General features: G+C 39.3%; 1 protein-coding gene across 5 annotated transcripts in view; it reads left to right on the forward strand.

Annotated features, from left to right (window-relative positions):
• The window catches only part of LOC124404229 (RING finger protein nhl-1), a 31,869-nt gene that overhangs the window by 4,307 nt on the left and 3,791 nt on the right, over positions 1-23,771 (forward strand). For 2 of the 5 annotated variants that reach the window (XM_046878192.1, XM_046878193.1), the window contains exons 3-11: positions 4,536-4,720; positions 4,821-5,054; positions 10,021-10,370; positions 10,796-11,071; positions 11,504-11,831; positions 13,726-13,949; positions 16,640-16,935; positions 18,465-18,744; positions 19,948-21,479. In XM_046878192.1, the coding sequence (XP_046734148.1) occupies positions 4,541-4,720; positions 4,821-5,054; positions 10,021-10,370; positions 10,796-11,071; positions 11,504-11,831; positions 13,726-13,949; positions 16,640-16,935; positions 18,465-18,744; positions 19,948-21,479 (3,700 nt within the window). In that variant the 5' untranslated portion in view covers positions 4,536-4,540. Of the gene's footprint in view, positions 1-1,322; positions 1,539-4,535; positions 4,721-4,820; positions 5,055-10,020; positions 10,371-10,795; positions 11,072-11,503; positions 11,832-13,725; positions 13,950-16,639; positions 16,936-18,464; positions 18,745-19,947; positions 21,480-23,771 lie in introns of those variants that run through there. The other 3 variants (XM_046878194.1, XM_046878195.1, XM_046878196.1) reach the window with 3 other exon arrangements.

Genomic DNA, 23,771 nt, shown 5'->3' on the forward strand with positions numbered 1-23,771 from the left:
ATCATGCAAGAAAAACCACTTGAGAAGAGGAAATTGTGACCATGAATCACGTTTGTTATTCTCTAGTGATGTGTAATACGCCTTTAGTTATACGCTCTGACTCGATTTCGATCGCTTTCTATAAAACGCATGCAAAGGAAATCTGATTTCACATCTATAATTCGCAAAAATGAGAAGATAACCCGAGACTGTAAGAATGATGGGTTGCTACTGACGCATTTGTTGCAATTTAGGCATCGGATAAACCAAACGAATCACCTTTTGACTGTTTGAATTCAAGAAGGCCGGGATCAGAGAGTTTTAAAATCTCATGCAAAGAAGATAAATTCGTGAAAAGTTAATATAAAAATTAAAATTGAGTTCTGGAACTTCGTGGGCAAAGAGAGGGAAAAAAAAGTCAATTCTTCATTCAGAAAGATTCGCATCGTCTGTATAATCGTTTGATCTAAAATACCACTTACATGTCAGACTGCGAAACTATATAATTAAGTCAAGTTCAATTAAACCATTGTCTCCTCCGTGTAAAAACGTTTCAGAACCATGAATTTCAATTGAGAACACCACTTTGCTAGCAACGTTTATACAGAGATTATAGAGATTGCAATTATTATTCTACTATATTTGGGTTTAACATCACCACATTAAGGATATCCTTGAAGTAATACTAACGAATCGTAGCTCGATTAGTTCCCGAATAAATTCGCTAGAAATGTTTTAATTGAAAGATTGATTGACTTATTTTTATCAAGAGCTTGTTAATTCATCCAATCGTGAGCAAAAAGTGTACGGAATTGTTAGAAATAATGGATAATAGTTCACTAAGAATTAGTCAAAAACGTCTTAATTGTCAAGAATAATTGACTTTTGTAGTACAATAATCTCCTCACGAATTTGTAAATAATTAAGGTTTTTCACAAATTTTCCTGTAGTTAAGCTTCGATCGATTCGAGTCTCATTCCGTTCCATTCTCTTTACACACTCTTTGAACCCATCCTCAAAATCTCACCGCGTCCGCATTCCGCGTGTCTTGAGCAGTGAGCTTTCGGCGATCTTTATGTAGGTATACCAAACGCCATCTTGCGTTAGAGCTTTCGCCCCCGCAGTGCAGTTTGGCGCTGAGTCGATAAAACAGAGACCTGCCTCGCTAGCGAGATGGGTGTAAAAGCTTGCGGCGCGTTCCGGATTGCCGGTACGTACGTCGAGTTTCACGTGGTTCTGGAGCTTTTCGACGCAGACGCTGCATAGCGGTTTTCTATTCTAAGAGAGCGGCCATGTTTAAAATAAGAAACTGGAAATGTAAGGTACCTAAGTTTAGCCGAAGCACCGGCCAGTAGTGCCAAGTAACCATTCCACCAAACGTGTACCTACAACCCCAGGATTTCCTCTCCGCAAAGCTCTGCCGCCCACCTGCAACCCCCAAGGATTTCCACAAGCCTCCAGGATCACCGTCCGAATTTTCCCGCCGATGAGAAAGCTCGCGCAGTGAGAAACGCAAGGCTGCACCGATTTTCTCCGAGTTCGGATCGGCGTCAAAGGCGGTAAAGCACAAACACGTATAATATTTAGTCAAATTTTCATACGTAAATATAGGACAAACGGTCCTAAGAAGGACCTGAAAAGCCGCGAGCTTTTTCTCAGCTCCGCCGTTAGCCCCTTCCCGCGGCTTTGAATCGTTGCCCAAATTTTTTCCTCATCATTCCGAGGTTGCAGCGTCGTTGTTTAAACAAAGAAAGAAGCTGAATCACGGCTTAGATTTGCAGTCGCGATTCTCTCTCCACCTTTTATCCCGAGCTTGCAGTTGATTTTCTTCCTCGTCTCGGTCGCGACGCTTTCTTGTACGGTTTTATCCTGCCTTTTTCGACGTTGTCCTTCGTCGTGAAGGATTCATAATTCAGCAGAGAGTACCTACTCGTGCTGCAAACCGCGAAGGACCCTTGTAGCTATTTTAACGTCGGGTCAACTAACTTGGCAAAACATGCGTGTAAATAGATGCGATGTATACTTGTCGGGTGAAATTCTTGTGAATGGAACAAAAGATGCGAAATATAGACACGTGCACGTGCGAAAATAAACCCTTAGTTGTATTAATAGAATCTTAAAATAAACTTGAAACGATAAATAAAAAGAAGAAGGATAAAAAGAAGAAGAAGAAGAAGAAGAAGAAGAAGCGGAACCGGAAGAAATTCACCCAATGACGATAAACAGAGGCGAATCAACATCCCGGCTAAGCCAGTTAACTAGTTTCACTATAGCTTGCAATCCCCTCTGATTGAAAAAGTAACGCCGCACGTCAAGTGAATTGGCGAACATTTCTTGATGGCGGAATCGATTCGACCAATCGCATCAGGATCCGATCAATCATCGATCGATGAATCCGGTACTAGTGCCTATAAATTGGTAGAACTGTAAACACATCGTGAATAGTTTTACTTCCGAAGTCATCGCTGAGAGAGCTTTTAATTATATCTACGGTTGATTAATTCGTGAAGAGAACCTGTTTCAGAGTTAATAAACCGCGATTTTCTGAATACCGTAAAAAAGTTTCTTTCTATTTTCCAAGCTTTTGAAAAAGTCGGTGAAGAGACTTGGTGAAAATATTCCGCGGCAACTTTTCCGCGAGTATTTCCTTGCCACTTTTTAAAGTGCTGGTGTCTTTTCAGTAAGTCTACACAAGCAGGACAATTCCTTAACGTATGAGATAGCGAATTAATGACATGTTGAAAGCTGAGTTTTCACTTTGTGCTTGAAATTAGAGACTATAAAGTAAGAGTAAGATCTAGGTACACAAGTGCAGAGGAAAAGAAGTAAAGTACGCGTAAGATTTTTGTGAAAATTAATGAGGACGTGTGACGTCAAAAGCGCGGAATAATTGAACGGCGCGAATGTCGGAAACACATACGCGGTACCAAGAAGCGTGTGTGCCTCGAAGGTGGTTCAACACGAATGGCGAAACCATCGTCTGTGCGTACAGGCGAACGGTGGGCGTCGCGACGTCGGACGTCGAGAGACGTGAGGTCAAGCCTGAAATAAGACTCCCTAATTTACCACGTGGAATACGTGGTACCCTTGCTGTCGATACACACGCACACACACACACACTTGAACCAGAGATCAGAGGCTGCGTAAGAAACGCGGCGTTTCAACGGTTATAACGTATCGCGGAAAAGGCAAACGAGAGAGAGAGAGAGAGAGAAAAAAAATGTATATATGTATATATATATATAGAGAGAGAGAGAGAGAGCAGCAATCTTCTCGAATATGTTGCATTCCCAAATTATATTTACACTCTAGACCATTCGCGCGCAACGCGATCGTTGGGATTTCGTTTTCAGTTTAACTCAGAGCAGGAAGACGACCAGATGTTCGTGGTGTATAAATTTTATTCGTCGGTTACAGCATTGCCAGAAATTTATTGGAATCTGGTGTTTGGAGATTTCGTTGCGGTAAAGTCTTGAGAAAAGAAAGAAAAGAAAGTGAAAATCTTCCGTAACTCTGATCGAGAAAATAAGTTCACCGCGAGAAGCTTGGGGGTTAATTTCATTGGATCGGGGAAATCGAAACCCTGTCGTGTTAGCGATCACAGAGGTGGAAAAGGGGAAATACAGTTACGACTTTAAGTAATTCGGAAGCACGAGAAAACTTCGAGGTTGTTAAGTTAGCCGAAAAAAACGCTGGTATAGACTGAGGTTTGAGCTTTTTCGAGATAATTACCTCAAGCTTCGTGGAATGTGAAAAATGGTGGTGTTGAAATTAATTTACTTGACGTCGACTTGCTGTAGAATAATTTTTCTCAGCGATTCGGAAGATTAACATCAGACGGTGTTAGATTGACGATGAATTACAGTACTTAGAAATTCAGAGAAGATTTTTTTCACAGGGATATGGAACTTGGAGAACTGTTATTAAATTGTTGCTTAGCTTTCATTGTTCCAACAGAAATTAGTCCGGACTTATTTGCGGGGCGGTTGAAATCCGAATTTAAAAAGTTCTGAAATCGTTAGAATCCGAATTTTTAGTGGCGAAAGTTTAAGTAAAGAAATCAAATTTTGACGAAACATCAAAGTTTCGAATGGTTCGAATCCCGACGCTCAAAGTTAGGAAAGTGTAAAGTTGCGAAAGGACAAAATGTCAAAGTTCCGAAAGTGAGAAAATTAAAAAATCTGAAACATCGAATTGCTCAACGATCGAAGTTTTTCAATTCCGTAAATTTCGGGCTTGTCGAAATTTCACCGCTTTGATCTTTCTTTGTTTTCGATTTTCGATATTTTTACGTTCGAAATCATATTTCAATTTTCGGAACTTTGAGCCTCCGAGTTTTTGATTATTAAAAACTTCATTGTTTCATAAAATTTTGATGTCTTGACTTCAAGTTCCGCCATCAAATAATTCGGAATTAAGCGCTTTCGTGACTTTTCAAATTCGGAACTTTAACTCCACTCGTCATATCATACTCTAAATCACTTGTCACCTCCGTAATATTTCCTTAAAACTCCTTAAACGGTCACCCAGTAAACGATGTATACATCAAATTACAGAAAGCATGGAGCAGTTCGAGCAGCTGCTAACGTGCGCGATATGCCTGGACCGGTACAGAAATCCAAAGCTGCTGCCATGCCAGCACAGTTTTTGCATGGAACCCTGCATGGATGGGCTGGTCGACTACGTTCGCCGACAGGTGAAATGCCCGGAGTGCCGAGCAGAGCATCGCATCCCTTACCAGGTAAGAAAATAAAATTTTAAGGATGTTTTCAAAGCCTCGAAAATGTGCATTATTATTATTATTTTTTTTTTTTTTTCTTCATTGTTTTTTGTTTTTGCAGGGTGTTCAAGCCTTCCCCACGAACGTGACGCTCCAGCGATTTCTCGAGCTGCACATCGAGATTACAGGCGAACTTCCGGATCCAACGAGTGGTCAAACGATGGAAAGATGCGGTGTCTGTTCCGAGAAAAGTTACTGCTCTCATTGCGTTCACTGCGATAAAAAATGCTGCTCCGAATGCAAGGACGCCCACATGGACATCTTGAGGCGTGAAATAACTCGCATTAACTCACAGGTAAGTGCGATGTGAATAATTTGAAAAAAGGAAAGAAAAAAGAAGATTGATCTTGGCTTCAAAAATTCCTTCAACTCGATTCGGATTTTTTAGATCGCACTGTTTTTTTTTTTTTTTTTTTTTTTCATTTCGAGAATAAGACACGTCGGAATATTCCTCGGGGCTTATCTTCCGGGTGAAAAACGATGAAAACGAGTAGTCCAAAATCCTGGGAGTCATAACGTCCCATTAAACTCAGGGAGGATGATATCGCATAATCGGAAACGCTGGTGCCGAACCCCACGGTGGGTAGATTAAGTACAAGGGTAATGAAGAAGGTCGAGGGGACCAGAGACGAGTTTTCGAAGATCCGTTCCAGCCTAGCGAAGGCATCCAGTCGCAAACGGCGGAATTATAACGCGAGAAAGAAGATAATAAATGTCGCGACATGCTTGTAGGGATGGAGAATTGTTTTATTGCCGTCAACAGAGCCAACTTTTTTCTAACTCAGAGGTCTTTAGCCTCAGGAGATTATTCCTACACGTGTTATTTCACGAATCGCCAACTTTTCGATGATTATTATAAATCGAGTTAGGGAATCTGAACGTATTGCCAAAATCTTCGAAAAGCCAATTTGGTAGCTTTTAGACGAGTATTTTGACCGTTCACAGCACGGTTCAAATTATCGTTCAGATGTTTTCTTCTTTTTTTTTTTTTCTTAATCAAAGTAATCGCGAATTATTCGGAATTTGTTTGAATTCAATCGATCGCGATTATTTTTTATACCGTTAGACTTCAAAAAAAGATCGTCTGAATTTACTACTTCATTTTCGGTGATTTTTATCAAATATATAAGGCCAGACAAAATTGATGAAACAGATTCGTTGAGTCGAATGATTACATCGAGTTTGTATTAATGAAATCCTGACGAGGAGTAAACGAATTTTTTTTTTTTCTTTATTTACAATTTGTCATGCTTTCAAAAATTCAGTTGCAAATTTTTCTTCAGACATACACGATTCATTTAGGTGTGAATTGAGTCAATCCTTAAAAATTGAGCAAATTCTGTGTACTGCAACAGTTTTTACGGATTGAAAGAATGAAATTAGATCGCTTCCAAATCTTGTAAATCATCCTGGATACATCTTCAGAATTTTTTATTCCGACTGTCTTGCGTTTCCACGTCAACGAATTCCTCGTTACAAAGTCTTGAAATTTCGAGTAGAGGGAAATGTTCTTTTCCACAAAAACTGGCGATCAAACGATAAAATCGATCAGTTTAAATAACGAAGATAAATAATTAACAAAAGATATGAGAAGTTTGTAAACAAATTATCGTCAGCGTTCCACCTAAAAAAATTTGCTTTATCACAGTTTATTTACAACTTGAAATGATCTTTGTTACTTCGCACGACCCGGAAAACCCTCGAGTAAGAAAATTCAGGCCAAAATATCGAGTTCAATAATGTCTAATTAAAAATATTAAACACCTGACAAGAACAACGCAATATAAAATGCGCAAGACAATAGTAAAGAGAAAATATTTTCCGTCTAAAATAATCCACAACACCACTGGCTTTGTCGAGGGATAAACATGACGCTAACTAAGTGCGCATTGTCCACTTGACTCGGTATTATTTCTATCAACAAGTAGAACGGCTTATATAAATATACATAAGTCACAAGTTTCGAATCGCGTCGTGTTCCTTTGTCCCGTTGGGAGATGATGCGAAGAACTCGGTGGCTGAGACGCGGAAAAAATCACGAGGATTGGCGCGAGCTTTTCGGCACACAGAAAGCTCCGTAGCTGGCGCAGCGCTTTGGGTTTTGGCCACCCTTGACCACGTCTTGGACGTTTTCTCTGACCGGGTTTTTTTATCACAGGAGGGTTTTATAGCGCACTTTTTTCTGTCCCTTCTTTACTTTCTTCGACCTGCCTACGTGCCGATCGAAAGCAGCCGAATTAACCCTTCTACGAATTACGAGCGCCCCTTGTAATGGCGAAGACAAACTCACGAAAGCCCAAATTCGACTTGTCAGAAACTGCACATCGGGAATCGCTTTAAGCGTAGAAAATTTCAAAGGAAATGTTTCTTGCAACACGTCGAGATGTTTGTATTAATTAGAGCAGCAGCAATGTTCCTACATTGCAAATTTTCTTCGCTTGAACAGCGCGAACCTAAGCAAAAATATACAAACTAGACACTCGGAGTTGCCATATTTGTGCATACAGTGCGATGGAAACAGTTTTGGACCGATTTCACTGAATTTCTCCTGTTTGCGCAGTTCTGAGCTTCACAAGCGATCCGATATGACAAGCAAAGTGGAATAACCGTTTGATTTGGGTTTAATATTAGTCAGTAAATAAATAAAAGAATCTGCAGTAAGAAAACAATTTTTAAGAATAAAGAACTTGTGTAAAAATTTTATTTTTTTGTTTTTCTTGATTAAAGTCAGAAACGCTGTGAGAAAAAAAAGCTCCCACGTTAAGAATAAAAAAAAAAATTATTATTTCGGCTCTCTGCGTTCGGATAAAAAACTGTTTTCACGTACAGCAACAAGCAGAAGAATAATAATTAAAAATTGGGAAATATTTTAATCAAAAACTCTGCAACATGAGTTTCGCGTCCGCGGATATACGAAAGCACAAGACGTGTCCTACGTCAAGCGAGAAGGGGTGCTGTGGTAAAATAGATGAACTTCGACGCAGTAGATACTGCCACGCAAATATTTTCTGGCACGGTTCATGACCACCGGCTGCAAGCTTATAACGAGCTTTGTTTTCGCCTTTGTGCTTGAAGCGACGCGGAGCCGCCGACTGCACGAACCTTGTCTTTGTACTTGGCAGCTTTCACTGGTGGCAAAACGTTCGCGTTGTAATTTCCGGCGATGTTTCCAACCGGATGATAGCAGCACACAACGAAAACGCGGCCTGAGGAGTGCAGCGATATTCCCACCCCTAATTCTAGCGTGCTTTTCCAAATCATCTGCGTGAAACGGCCTGTGGACGAGACTTTCGGCTGGACTAAAGACTCGTCGAAGGTGTAAAGCTCGATCTCGGAGTACCTGGACTTTCGAGAGAGACTTTCAAATAGATAAGTTATGGTTATAATCTTTCACTTATTGGGGTAGGGTTGAAGTTCCGAATTTAAAAAGTTTTGAAAATGCCTAATTTTGAATTATTTGGTGGCCAAACTTGATGTAAAGAAATCAAACTTTTACGAAAGAACGAAGTTTCGAATGGACGCAAGCCTGACGGTTCAAAGTTGCGAAATGCAGGATACCAAAAATTCAAGTTACGATAGAGCAAATTTGCGAAAAATAAAGTGTGAAATATACGCACACAGTGTAGTTTACTCGACGAATGGGTGTGAAAAATCAGAGTGACCAGGATTTCGATCGTAAGGATATCAAATGTCGAATGCAAAAATCAGAATTTCGATGTTTCAGATTTTTTAATTTTCTCACTTTCGCACTTTCGGAATTTTGACTTGTTGGAGTGATGCCCTTTCGAAACTTTGATATTTCGTCAAAGTTTGATTTCCTTACTTTAAATTTGGCCACAAAAATTCGGAATTCGGCGACTTCGACACTTTTCAAATTTAGAATTTCAACTCTACCTCAGTTAAAGGATGAAAAGATTATAGCGCCTGTGTCAAAAGTTAGGAAAAGAGAAAGAAACCGTTTGAAAAATCTCGACTAACGTTAATTGCGCCAATGATAGTGAACCCAAATTATAATCAAATAACAGCATCCCTACCACGTCATAAAGTTATTCATTTGAAAATAATTCGAATATTGCAAGCTATTCGTATTAAAAACTCCAGAAAATCGTTTTTTAATAAGAGCATTCCAAACAATTAATCTCTCGTGTTTTCATCAAATTCTTGTATTTTTCTGCTCATTTTCCTCGTTGACCATAAAATATTGGTACCTAATGCAGTAAGGATCACGTTCATTATCATTGTCACAGATAAAATTCCCAAAGATTTTCACTTTCCTCCTAACTTTCCGATTCGTCGTTACAAATATAAGATAACCAGCATCGAACGGGATCGCTTGCAAGGATAAACCATTCGTCGTCTTCGTCGAATGCAGAGAATAAATTTTCCCCGTACAGGCAGTCCGGTCTATGCTCGAAAGCTTCTCTTGTCGCCAAACTGTTAGCCCATTCTTGCGCGTAGCTTGTGATCTGTGAAATAAGGATATTCGAGATGCGGAATTAAGGTCGCACATTATCATCACCATATAGTTACTTCATAGTTACTTCACACCTCGGAATTTAGTCGAAGTGGGGTCGATCCATGGATCGCTCTGTACTTGTTGTGAACCCTCAGGCATTCCTTGACGAACGGTAATCCCCTTTAAGCAGAATAAAACCCCTCGTCACTCGACACCAAAATATTTAGCAAATCTCACCGCTTTCCAGCCTCCACTTGTCCGCTAATATCAAGATCGATCAAGCGTCTCACTTTGGTCTCTTCAGTTTCTTCATTAGCCTTTTCATTCGGATCATCGATGCCATGGCGATTAAAAAAACGTAGAATTTATAAATTTATCAATACTAAATTGCCGATGACACAATCTGGTAATAAAAAAATGCAAAGACTTCGCGGGACTTTGGTTAAGTTATATTGGCGAACAAAACACGTGTCATTTCTCAGCTTGCTTCGTTTCTCATTGGCCACGAATCAGGCGTCAATTTTTTCACTCTTAAAATGGGGGGGGGTTCGCGGTAAAAAGCAAGTTTTATTATCCTCGACATACGAAGCGAGAGTAAGTGGAGGGTGGCGATGTGAAAAAGCGGGTGCAGATCAGGCCGTCCATTGTGTTCCTTGGACAAAGGGCCGATAAGAAGAAGTAAAAGAAAAACGATCTTATCCCTGCATACGGAGCTGGGTTGTTTTTGGTGCCCGATGATCAATCCTCCCGCATCCCGTCCACGAGCTCTCAACTAATTCTCTTCGACCTATACGAATTGCTCCAGGTGCGGAGGGGCCTGCATAGACTCCAGGACGCCCTGGCCCTCGTCGAGAAGAACACCCTTGGTCTCCAGACAAACTGCACATCCGTTTCGGAGGAGATAGACGAGTTCTATCGACGTCTCACCAAGGCGCTAAAGGACCGCACCGACTACCTGAGAAACGAGGTGGACCGCTACCTGGGCACAGAGCTCAGAGGGCTCGTCCACCTCAAGGAGAATCTCGAGCTTGAAATTGCGAACATTCAGAGCAATTGCGACCTCGCTGATGCCCACATAAACGAAAACGTCCCGTGGGATGACGCTGAGCTGCTTGACACCAAGGAACTCTTTCTACGCACTGTCGAGTTCATCAGGTTGGTACCTTGTACCGTACTTGGTTTCAAATCATTGTTTTCGCTATAGAAAAGTGGAAAAATTTTTGTCGTCATTCAATTGAATGAAAGTGTTTTTTATGAACAGTCAGTAAAACATCTAATCTACTTTTGAGCATGAAGTTTAAAGTCTCTTAATCATATTTTAGACCATCAGAATGAGCTTGGACTCTTGACAGAATAAACCAAGAAAGTATTTTTACTATTTTCCTGCTAACAACGAAGATGATCCAACTTGGTACAAAACTTGTTCTATATTTTGTAAAACTGCAGCAATTCCTGATAATCAAATGAATGAAATTGACTTTCAAAAAGCTTGGGCCTCCGGTTAAGGACCAATATCCAATATCAGGCAAGTTCGCTGTAATGAAACTTGTTTGTAACTAAAAACTTGCTTTTCTCTGCAGAAACTTCGAGTATGAAGCAGGAGACTACAGCCGAAGAGTGCGCTTCATGCTGCCTCACGAACCAAACCAGATGGTTTTGCACCTCGCCGGTTACGGAGAATTGAACATCAAGCCTGAGACCGGAAGCGGCAACATGCTGGGAGGATCCGGAGGCCTTGCGCCTCCTGGAGGACCTCAGGGTCTGATGAGGAGTAAAAGCGACCATCGCCTCGCCTCCCAGTATCGCCAACAAGAGGATGACCGCTCCACGAGAAACCGCTACGTTCCCGATTACGAGTGAGTCTTGTTCCACCACGAATCTTTCCCAACCTCCTCAGAATCCTTATGGAAAAGGATAAAAAATACTCCTCTCTATTTTTTATCCAATCCTAAAGCTTCTATGCTTCAGAATTAGGGAAGACTTCGATGAAATTTTGTCGGAAAATCGGTTACTTCATTCTTAATTGATTAAAAAATTCATGAGATTCTGTCAAAAATTCCTTGCATATGTACATTCATCGCAGGAGGCTGAAATTTTTTTTTTTTTTTTCCCAAAGCCTATAGTAAAATAATTTAAAAATTGATGGAAAGATTTTCTCACCAGACAATTTCGAATCGATGATTAAAAGTTCACCAAAATCTCCCTTAATAAATAACAGAATTATTTTCATCCGACCGGTTATTTTTATTTCCGTTTAACCGATACCTCGACGTCATCTTTCGGAGCAGGTACGAAACGCCAGACTACGAGCCACCCCGAAACAAATCTCGGTACAGGAGTCGATTCATGCGTCAACGAGACGGAGAGGATTCCGACGGAGATTCGAGGGCCGTCAGGTTCACCGGATCGCAACCGGATTCGACGACGGGGGCAGTGCCAACCCGAGAGAAGGTCCTGGACACGGAAGATGCTGGAAAAGGACCACTGTCGGGTATTTTCCGGCTTACAGACTCGCCCCGTGTAATGCTCAAGCTGCAGGAATGCGAGCGCGTTGGGAAGAAGAAGAAGGAAGAAGTTCCCGCCGCCGCGCAACCCGCGCAGCCTCCGAAACCTCAGGTTAGCACAAGTCCCAATTTGTAAAAAATGCGTACCTACCGCTGTTTGAAACGATTTGATACTTTTCGAACGTTCTGTAAGAACATTTTCCTAACTGAGTGCGGAAAATTCGCTTTTCGGTACTCAAACGAGTACGCAAAATAGTAGATTCCCGCACTAGTGCCGAAATTTCAAGTTATGATAATTCTATACATTGAAAATGATAGCTCAAAGGGGTGAAATTATTAGAACTAAGTACCCAGAAATCAAAGAACTCTTGTCAAGTCTATAAAACGATTTCAGATCTCATGAATTCTCTGCAAATAATGGAAAATTTTCTTTGCAACAACGTGCTAAAACCTTTTTGAATGAATCACACGTAGAAAATGATTTCTAAAATCGTTACAATTCTGTGAAAAAAAATCACCTATCAGTAAAATTTATCAAAACTCGATCAAATAATATGTACAAAAACTTGGAAGATGAAGTAATTAAAAATATCGTCAAAAAAATTATTTCGGACAGTGACGCGTACGTCAACATAATTCATACATACACACAACACGCTTACACCGATTTGCCGCAGCTGGCATCTCAAAAATCTTGATCATTGATTAAGAAAAGATCCTCAGCAGTAGCTCATAGCGAGACATATGTAAACTGTCGGAATTTTATTTTTTGACAGTGATTCCTAGCCGAGCCTATAAGCCCGCCCTATAAGCCTAAGACCAAAACGAAGCTGCGGCTGCTCCTCCGCTTTCGGCCTACCTACAACGAAAAATAAGTTCGAAGCGATGTACCGTGTTTCTCATAATGCATAATGCGACATGTAACCGTAACCAAACGTCACCTTGTCCTAAGTATACTGCACATATACACGTAAAAGATTCACCAATCGTTTGTTACTCTAATCGTGTTTTTTTTCCTCGTTTTAGTTTATTTACGTTCATTAATTTACTTATTTCTATAAAATTTTTCTTCTTTTTATTCATTTCAATATAAATATTCAGAGTGCCCCTTCCTCGCTATTATAGGATGCTGAAAATTTCTTATTCTTTCATCGCAGTTATTAATCAACAGCGTTTCTTGTTGTAATAATAAAAATATCACTATGGAGCAGTGTTAAGCATGCGCGCCTAGGGCTGAGTTTATAGATTTGACTAATAAAGAAGATTTAATAGACACATTCAAACAGCATTTCATATTTGGTAGAAAAGTTACTCATACTCTTCTCATTTTCACTATTTTTCACACACGTTTCCTCCATTAAATTTCACACTCACGATCCCGTCTGCAAAATTCACTCCTCATATATATACCCTAAATAATAAATAATAGCGATTTTTCATTAAGAATATGGCACGTACGGAATGAACAGCTCGACAATTTCTTAACTGACTATCGGATAAAAAGCTTCAACGATTTTAACTGTGTTCTCGAATAAACAGTTACATCAAATTTTTTCATCAAAATTTCCACCCTTAAGAAATCGAGAACATCTCATCAAATTGTTTTAAGATTTTCTCAAGAGTTTTAAACAAAGTAAAAACATATATTGATTCCAAATTTTGTCTGCATTGGAAAGTAGTTTTTTTTTTTTTTTTTTTTACTGAATACGTAGAAAAAACGAATGTATACACATTTATCAGCACAGAGGTTCGGATTTAACGAACCTGAAATCATTTCTTCCGTAAAATTAAAATAAAAGGCGATTCGATCGTTTTTCGACAGAATATTTTTTGACCGATCAAATGTTGTTCCTCAGAAAATGGAAAATCGGTCAGCGTAACAGATACTTCCCTGGTATCCAAGTGCCCGTAATATCCCAAATTAATATTCCTAATCCGAGCTTAAAGCCGGCGCTTGCATACGTCCCTTGTGCCCGGAAAAACCAATGTCTGATTGAAAACAACAGGTCCAAGTGAGGAAGGCGCCACCCGCTGCTGCCGCAAGGCAAGTAAGCGAGGACGACGAGATATCGAGGATCAAAAAGCAGAACAAAAACGCACCGTCTTCGTCGGAAACGGCTTTGGAAGAAGCCCATCCGCCTATTTCCATCAACGTTCCGACAACACCTCACTCGAGGGAACCGGTGGAACGCGAACCTGAGGAACCGCTTAGGAGAACTTCGGCTGCTAGGTAAATCCAACAACAAGTTTACTTTCGTGTTGTAAAAACGGGGATAAGTTGTTATTTTTGTAATGAGAAAGATTTCATTTTTTAGAGTTGGTTAGAACTTGATATGATTGTTTGGAGCGGGGTTGAGGTTCCAAATTTGAAAAGTTTTGAAAGCGTTTAATTTTGAATTAGTTGACGGCAAAACTTAAAGTAAGGAAATCGAAATTTTACGATATAACAAAGTTTCAAAATGCAAGATTCCGGAAAGTTAAAATATCGGTAATCGAAAACAAAGAAAGATCAGAGTTGCGAAATTTTACAGAGTCAAAAATTCAGGGAACTGAAAGTCTTCGGTCATTCGGAACTTTGATGTTTCAGATTTTTTAACTTTTTCACTTTCGAACTTACCGAACTTTGACTTATTTGAATTTTCCTCTTTTCGAACTTCTCCCCGAAGTTTCACCCTAAAAAAATTTTTAATTTCTCCCTTTCGAAACATTTCAAATTCCGTAATATCAACCCCACCCTGTGTGTTTGCTTAGTCAACTATATTTTTCCAGCTGACCAAAGCTTTAACCTTAAATTATTCTTGCACGAACAATAAATTGTAGCAATAGTCGTATCCGTATTAAAACAAAAAACATCGTATTACATACTAGATTTTCTTGTTACAGATATGAAACTTGGTTTCATTTTGTACTCAGAACTGTATTTTTCTTTTTGAGTGAAAAATAAAAATAGCCAAATACTGTACAGTAAACACAAATAGAAATTTCTTTCCGCACAGTAGTTGCTAGTTATTAAGGCAGATTGTTAACACGCCAATAATCCTAGCCTCGGTTTTTTTAAAAACATTTATAAATTCCAGCTTGTTATGCAAATGCAAAGTTATGATAAATTATTCTATTAAATTCATGCTTCCCGAATTAACGCAAACTAACACAATTGCAAAAGAATACCTAGAAATTGGTAGATAATACAGACAAACAAAACAATATAAACATTAAAAGATATGACACGTAATTTCTCCAAAGTTATTCACAATTAGGAATTTACTTTATTCTAATTCACCCTTCAATTCTAAATAAAATTAAACTCGACGAACTTCTGTAATTTACCTTTTCAAACCTCGGTTCAGCCATTTTTTTTGCGCAGCCCTTTTTTCCCCAGTACAACGATTCGTGACGTAATAGGAAATCAATGTTGCACTGCACAATTGCCATCGTCACTGGTAACACAATAATAATTAATTGTTTACACTACACTATTCCAATGGCCACAAACACTGATCATCACAAAAAAAAAAAAAAAATATACACAGTGCACCAGCTCCAATTACGTCACTGATTAAAAAACTTTATCCAAGTCACAAATTGTAGAGCAATAACGTCTTGTACTGTAGCCTTATACTTGTGTCGACCGACGCGTACAGTGATTGGATTGAAACTGACACAATCAGGCTAACTCTACTTGTTCAGAACGGGTCAAAAGAAATGTCAATACAGACCAGTATCTGTGTGAATCACTAATCCTGAGAATCAGAGAATCAGAGGCGCGGCGAATATTGATTTGCTAATGTAGCAAATACAGTTCTGTGATATTTCAACTGTTCGGATTTCAACGATGTTCTTAAATTCGTTTTACAGATAGAATAACATTTTGCATGACAAAAATCTAAACAATTTCACGGGTTTTTTTTTCACTGAAATTAGCACTTCGGATACGAAAATTTATGAATACTATTTCCAAATCTTATACAGATATGAAAAATGAAACGTAATTCCAATTCGGTGAATAAAAATTTTTTGAAAAAATCATAGGATTTACTCTTGAGAAGTAGCTAGTGAAATCTGGCTAATCGTAAGAAATTTCGATGCAGATCGAAAAAACGTGGCTAACGATAGATTCATAGAAGATGACTAATACATTAGAAATTTGAACTATTCATTTCATAAAAATTTCTAGTTAGAATGCAGTTTTTATTTAACCAGACGCTTCTCTCAGTATGAAGTTAAAAAGTGAAGAGAAAATGGTTCCGTGAAGATTTCAAAATAAATGATATTTCGATAAAAACGAGTTGTATGAATTGTCTTACTGCAACCCTTATCCCTGCCACTCGTTCGACGAGAAAAAAAAAGTTTATTTTTCAGCACAAAAATCATCCAAAGTCAATATATTTTCAACATTCTCTTTTACGTATTATAATTTTTTACTCATGAGATGATTTTTTTATTTCACATCTTTTCACCATGATCATTTCAAATTTCAGTATCAGTTATGGCCACATACTCTTGCTCTGCTTTTGTTTCATCAACGTCCTAAAAAATAGATAAGCCATTAAAACTCTAGCCTCGGTTATACGTACACGACACGACAAAAAAATATCATAAATGCAGGACCAATAAATCATACGATTCGAAGCCCAAGTATCTGCAGTCTGTATCCAAAGTCTGTAACATATTTATCATATTACATTAATCATTTTTCCATCCAAATCAGCAGACGTTGCACAATTAATATAGCGTATGTGACTCCTGCAGACATAAGGAAGACATAAGTGCAAGCTTCGCATGAATCGCTTCACTTCTTCTTGAGTATATCGATAATTACAAACATGCAAACAAAAGCTTAGCCTCCATGTTAATAAACCAGTAAAGATCCAGATAAAACGCTTCCCCAGCGCCGACTCAAGAATCCGTTTCCTTTTCCAGAAGAACGTCAGCGCAGGATGCGCATCCGCCCGCAACTCGAAGCGCTTCCTCCGACTCGAGCACCGGTTCAGAAAGCTCGACGGGTTCCGGTATCCGAAGCACAGGTGCTCCGTTTACAGCAGAAGAGATGAAGCAGAAGTACTTGTCTCGAGCACCTGCGACTGGAACGACGACGACTGTATCGGCATCGGCAAATCCGCCGGTGAACAGCCCCCGAGAGGCGGCGGCTCCGACGATGACAACGACGACGACGACAACGCCGCAGAGACCGTTTCAGAGTCGTTTTTTAGGCGGAGGTATATTTTTTTTATTTTTTTTTTTTCACTTGTGTACGACGCTCAATCAGCTGGAAATTCGATGTGCCCAAGGCTTGACACCGCAGCTGCATAACTTGTCGGCTTCCTTACTTACGCTTTAGGCTGATTTTTTGATGCTATATGGTTATTGGGTTGCTGGTATTCGACGGCTAGTTCATCCCCTGTTAAGATATAACTTTATATATACGTATGCATACATATATATACATATATATATATATAGATTGTAGATATTTAGTCTGTGTATATTTGTTTATTTATTTATTTATTTACTTATTTGTTTATTTATTTATTGCTTATATTCAATATGTTATATGTGATTATAAGACTTCCATGTGTACATATGGTACAAACTGTTGTTTTTCTGTAGAATTCAAGTAGTTAGTCCAACGTAGTCCTTCTAGATTAGTGGAAATTACTTTACTTATTCTGCCACTGATATTTGGCTCTGCTTGCAAGCTTCGCGATATATTCTACTGCAGATTTTGAAGATTCTGAAACTTATCACGTCGATTTCAACAACGAGTATAAACGGCTTACCGTTTCCTCTGTAAAACATTCCGACTTATTGTTGTTTCTCAGGAGTTTATCCGTAGGTACGGTTTTTCACAATATCATCACTCGTAGACAAATATTTCACCATCTTCAGTCTCAATTCATAGAAAATATAAATTAGCCATCAAATCACTTCATTTCCCCATTTTTGTTAAAGTCGTTCACCATCATTATTTCATCTACTAGCTCGTTGTATTATGTTTCGATTCCAGAGCAACCGCACAGCAGTTCTAAATCTGATAAAATTTATCTCCAGTTTGGATCCAGGATCAGTAATTGAACGATTTTACTCTCTGTTCAAAAGCTGCCTGGTAAAGCTCATTTTTGAACCGCTTTTTTCAGTTTCTTGAAGCCCGAGCAAATCCTTTTCTTTGGCCTCAACAGGCGCATATCAGCAGCGATTCTTCAAGTTATCTTCGCTGATTTTTTATTCTCTCCAATCCCCCGATAAGAAGTTTTGGATAAATTCAAAACTGCAGTTGCACCAGCATGAACTTTGTAAAGCCGGCTCTTGACACATCGCAAACATAATGCGAATGCGATTTTTTACAAGTGTGACTATCGTCAAGTACATGTAAGGAAACTCAAAATCCTCCAATTGCAATTCATCACCCAAGTAACTTATTAAGGGGAAGAATTGCTGTCGCAAAATCAATTTCCTTCTGTGTCCAACCTCCTTCACTATTAATCCTATACACATGTTCTCCTTTAACCACGTGACAATTTGCAGATAATTATCAGAAAAAATTCGAACCGGTATAAACGAGTGCAAAAGTTCCTCAAACACCCATTTGCATATACTTGCGATGTGTCTAGAGGATCCAGCAAAGCGTTTTGCGACTCCTCGTGAAGTTTTTGGAGGCTCCAAGCTGACGGCATTGTTGTGCCAGTGATAAATTTAATCAGAGGTAGTTCCACCCGCGATAAAGGTTTTAATGACTGGCATCCTCTAGGTAACCGTGCCGCTCCGGCACCGCCACCTCCGAGGGAAGAACCGGCAAAGAAAGAGGAGGAGGAGGAAGAGGAGACGACGAGCTCCTCCGAGGAGACTGACTCTGAAACGGAGGAGGAATCTGAGACGGAAAATCCATCGACACCCACCCAGAGCTCGGCACCATCCTCCAGTCAGAAGACCCCCGGTGAATCAGCCATGGCGAGGACCGACATCGGCCCTCTTCTGGCTCGCAGTGCTGAAGCCCGACGAGGAAGCAAGGAGGAATCGCCTTCCACCAGGTACTCCTTGATCCGATCTGTCACCTGGATATATTCCGCTTCCAATTGGATGTATTTTAATGGTCGTTTCCCTGTCCAGAGAAAAAAAAAACGAAACTTTTTAATTTTTGGTGTCAAAAAACATGGCTGTATCGTGCGGGGTTTGATTTCTACTCTATGAGGAATGCAAATCTGTCAAAAGAAACTCTATGGAATTTTAGATTATAGGATTAATTTTTTATCAGGAAAAGTAACAGCTATAGAAAACTAGTGATGCTTGAATTACTTAAATCGAGTTCATTCTTACGTATTTAGTATAATTTTAACTAGTCGATTCGAGTACAATCGATTCCATTTTCTCATTCTAAATATTTGGAGAAAAGCTGCGAAAACTTTATGGTCACTTTCAATGATTTTTATGTTGACTATAATAAACAGAGAGCGATGCAAAATTTCTTTGGCAAGTCAATTCAGCAAGCTTTTTCCTGTCCAGAACTAATCACTTCAAAGTACTTTTGAGGTATACAAATTGCTGTACTATCATCATCGTGAAGTAGTTTAAATAATTGGGATAAGATTCAGTGTTCAAACAAAATGGCTCTTCCTTGATTATCTTTTGATTTTCGATCCGGGATATTTTGGATGAACTGCATTAATTTCGAAAGGCATGTTGACATCATTCAGATTCGATCTCATATTATTGGCACAGTCTAGAGTTTCTCTTGACAAATTTGTAATCGATGTCGAACTGAGCCCAACTGAAAACATTTGTGAAATTGTTAATATGCAAAAGCCAGGGCATTGATTTACGATTGCTATCGAGTGATTTTGTGCCATCTCCACCTTCCAAAAATGACAAGGGAACCGGTGGTACATAGAGTGCAAGCTTTCAAACAGCTCGGCTACACTTTAACCCAATTACAGAAGAGTTTTATATCAGCTTGAAAGGTTTATTTCTAACTGCAATCGTTTCTATGTTTAATTTGAAAGCATTGAACTGAAAATCGAAGTTCGTCAACGTGTCATAATGCTTATATCTAGAATCCGACGCGAATAGTATTATAATTACTGAAATGAAGAGTCCGGGCGGAAAAAACGCGAACAATGATGAGGGAATGGTTCCCGATTTGATAGACGCGAAAAAGAGCCGAGATAATTTCGGTTTAATCGGTTATTAACGAGTAGTTGGGAGCCTAAAGACTGTGTTTATTGTTCGTGCCGTAGGTACACGTCGTCAAGGGGAAGTCCCGCCCAATCAACAACGACAACATCATCGTCGACGCCGACCTCGAGCGCGACCTCTGGCGGCTACACCAGCAGGTTCGTAGCAAACGATGACATTCACCACTTCAATTATTGTACCAATAACACCCTCGACGATATCGTTGAATGCGAGCCCGACGAGGTAGGCGACGACTCGCCGCCCTCAATTAACGACGGCGATAAATCGAACTCAGATAATAATAATGTTACTACTACATACGTAAACAGTTCGCTAGTAAACGTTAGTGAAAATAAATCGAGTGGCGAAAACGAGGAACAGCAGCTGGCGATCGCAGCCGCGGCACGATTAAGTAACGGCCTCGAAACGGTCCCAACCGATCCGATCGCGTCCTCGATCGGTTCCTCTTCCCCCGTGATTAGAGGCGCTGCCGTCGCTTCGCCCGACCCGAAGAGTCGCCTCGTTCGCCGCGACACCGTCGGTGAAAACGAGTTCGACTCGAACGGATGGCGCGTGGATTCCCCGGAGCCAAAAAACCGCCCCCCTATTTCCGACGCGAGTGACGTCACGCCGACGAACGCCGAAGACGAGAAAGCTTCGTCCGATCGGCACCAAGGACGAGCGATCGCTTTCAAGAAGCGTGAAAAGTCACCAACCCTGGGTAGCAATGGATGGCTGATCGACAGCTCCGACGCCGAGGAAGTCAACGTGAATTCCCGCGACCCGGAACCGACCTCAGAAGTTTGGAGGAAGAGCACGGAGTCCGAAGGCAACGATTCGCGAGATTCGGGGGGCGAAGAATCCGCCGAGAAGAGTGAACCGGAAGTCGAGGAGCTAGACGATGCCTTGGGAAAAGGGGAGAACGATGACAAGAATAACAACAACAGCAACAACAATAACAAGGCGGACAACGTGTCGATGATGAACGAACGAAACGATCCCGAAGACGACGAGGAGGAAGAGAACCGATTGACGTCGAGCGAAAGTTCGTCGGATGAGGAGGGATCGACGAACTCGGTCGTAAACTCCGAGGGTAATGTCGCAGCCGGAGTAGCGCCGATTGACGCGAAGATCGAAGTTGGTCCGAGTGATTATGTGGTTTTGGAAAATGTGAAAGGGGACTTGAAAATGAGGGACGATGAAGAGCTAGATAACAGTGACGGGAGTACGAAAGACTCGAGCGCAGGAGATAAATTGGCGTCTGTAGGGGAAAAAGAATGTTGCGAAATTGAGGAAACGTTAGAGACTGAATTATCGACGGTCGATAAGAGCCACGATAAGAATGACGAGGCTGACGAGTCGACGGCCGGCAAATGCGGCTCTAATGATAACGATAACGAGGGCGTAACGAAGATCGCTAAATATCGTTATGGGGAAAATGCGCCCGAATCGAACGATGCCGGGGCCGATGGCGGCGAGTTATTGATAGGCGCAGCAGCTGTCGTAAAAAACGATTCCTTGAAACCGAACGTTCAAACTTCGGGGGCAAACCAATCCGTTAAGTCTGACAAAAGTGACGAAAGTCTAGACCTAGGTATGCAAATGCAAATGGTAACCACCGTCTTCTGTGTGTCCGTACTGTGTTACAGCGTTCTAATTAATTTATTATTCGTGTGACTTATACATACTATATCGGTTTTCATCCATCGAGATTACAGACCTGAAACAAGCAGATGGTCCTCCCTTACACAGAGAAAACATTGATGCTATCCTCCTCATCTTTTATTCGGTTGAAATTCATCATTGTTCGCTTCCTGTCTGTAAACTCTGCGGATTTGCCACGAATGAATATTAACAACCGTAAACAAAAAAAATAACACATTACAAGTATAACCGTTCACGATATATCCATGCAAATACTTGTTAATTAAACTTCTTTTTCTACTTTTACACTATCTTAATAATAATAATAATAATAATAATAATAATAATTAAGTCACACGCTCATGAGCTTTCGCCGCATACCGCGTCGGGTTACGCTAATTTATTATGTCGACGGTTCATAGTCTCGCCAAACAATAGCAGAACAAAAAGTAATGATTTATTGTTGTTGGAAGATATGGCTCGGGTCGATCGCCTCAAGTTTGATCTAAAAAATCACTTTTCACAGCTTACGTGAACTGCGCAAGCTTTTAAATTGATTTAGAGTATAAACAATATTTTCTTTTTTTAACAAAAGCAAATCTGTTGTTTGTTTCATTCTGGTGAATTACAAGTCATTGTGTTCGTGAATGGATACTCCATTAGTTTTCTATATTTGAAACTTGGAAGAGTTTTTTCCTCTCTTTTGTAAAATAATTTATTTGAACAAAAGAGGAATCGAAAGAGAAACCTGAAAACTTGATTCATCAACAATACGAGTAGATAGAAATTAGAACAACGTGATAACTTTGAAGTTGTAAACAATCGAGCATGTTCAGTTCTAGTGCTCGATTTTTTAACTTCACTTTTACGACCTAATACAACTTGAACCATATTTTTTAACATTTCATTTCGTAATTATATTAAACATAGAATAGCAAATTAGATTCGGTATTAGGATGAATATTGGAATAATGGTTACAGATTAAAAACAAATATTTTCTATCGAAAAAGCATTGAAATAATGATACGATGATGTTGGTTATCCCTATTCGCTAGATAAAATCGCATTTTTTCTCATTATCTTATATAGTTAAACCCAATGAAAACGTTCAATTTGTAGAGACATATAGACGCGTTCGTATAAACATTCTATGCAGCGTATGTATTTTTGTACTTGCATAGTGTAATATTATACATATATACATTGTGATATTTCGATACGTATACATTACACACACACACACACACGCACGCACACACGTGTATGTTTGTTTCTATACATTATATTATACATAAACTTCGAAACGAAAGCGTTCCTATCGGCATTCATACCTCTTTTGCTCAAGTCCGTACTTACATATATAGATAGTAAGTAGAAATTGCACTACTTTTCACTGTTGTCTTATCGCTTAATCGCTGCAACTTGCAAGTGTGTAATCGTATCACGTATTTCTTATATAGATTTATAAATGTAACGGATGGTTGAAACGACGAGTAAATTACATCAATTTATCTGTTACTGTACACCGCATTTATACCATCGTAGAGATGATTTTTCTTCTTTTTTTTTTTTAACTAGTTCTTTGCTTTTTGTACTTTCGTAGAAACTATATACATATATACATATATGCTACACGCAATAGCCGCATATATAGACTTGCATAGGATATAATGATTATTGGTGTGGTAAATAAACTGCATTTTGTGATAACTCGTATTATTTATTTCCCTTTCACTGTATATATCCTAATTATTTTTTATACAATGTGACAAAAGATGCAGTTTTGTTGAAATAAAATTCTGACTCATTTTCAATTAATATCACTGTAATTTTTCGTTTTTTTCTTTTTTCTTTTTTATATGTATTTTGCAACATATATCCTCAATGTTAAATGTTCATTATTTTCGTTTCGACTATACAATTATTCCTCATACGATTCACGAAAGCAGCTCATTACCGCTATACATATACACTGCAATATGAGCATAGCTTTGAATAAATGTTTTTGTATATATAACTTCTTTGTTGAAAAAAAGACTCAAAAAAACTCAAAAAAAAAAAAAAATTACTCACAGCTAACGAATAACGATTAACTTTATGCAATTAACATATTTTATAGTGATATTAATTAACATGAGAATTGAATATTAAAAACTTGAAATTCTCAAATGTATATAAATAACGATTCAAGTGAAATTTGTTAGACGCATTGTTTCACTGCCAGTTGAAATAAAAAGCGAG

The sequence above is a fragment of the Diprion similis genome, chromosome 3 (genome assembly GCF_021155765.1).
Source record: "Diprion similis isolate iyDipSimi1 chromosome 3, iyDipSimi1.1, whole genome shotgun sequence".
NCBI classification, from domain to species: Eukaryota; Metazoa; Arthropoda; class Insecta; order Hymenoptera; family Diprionidae; genus Diprion; species Diprion similis.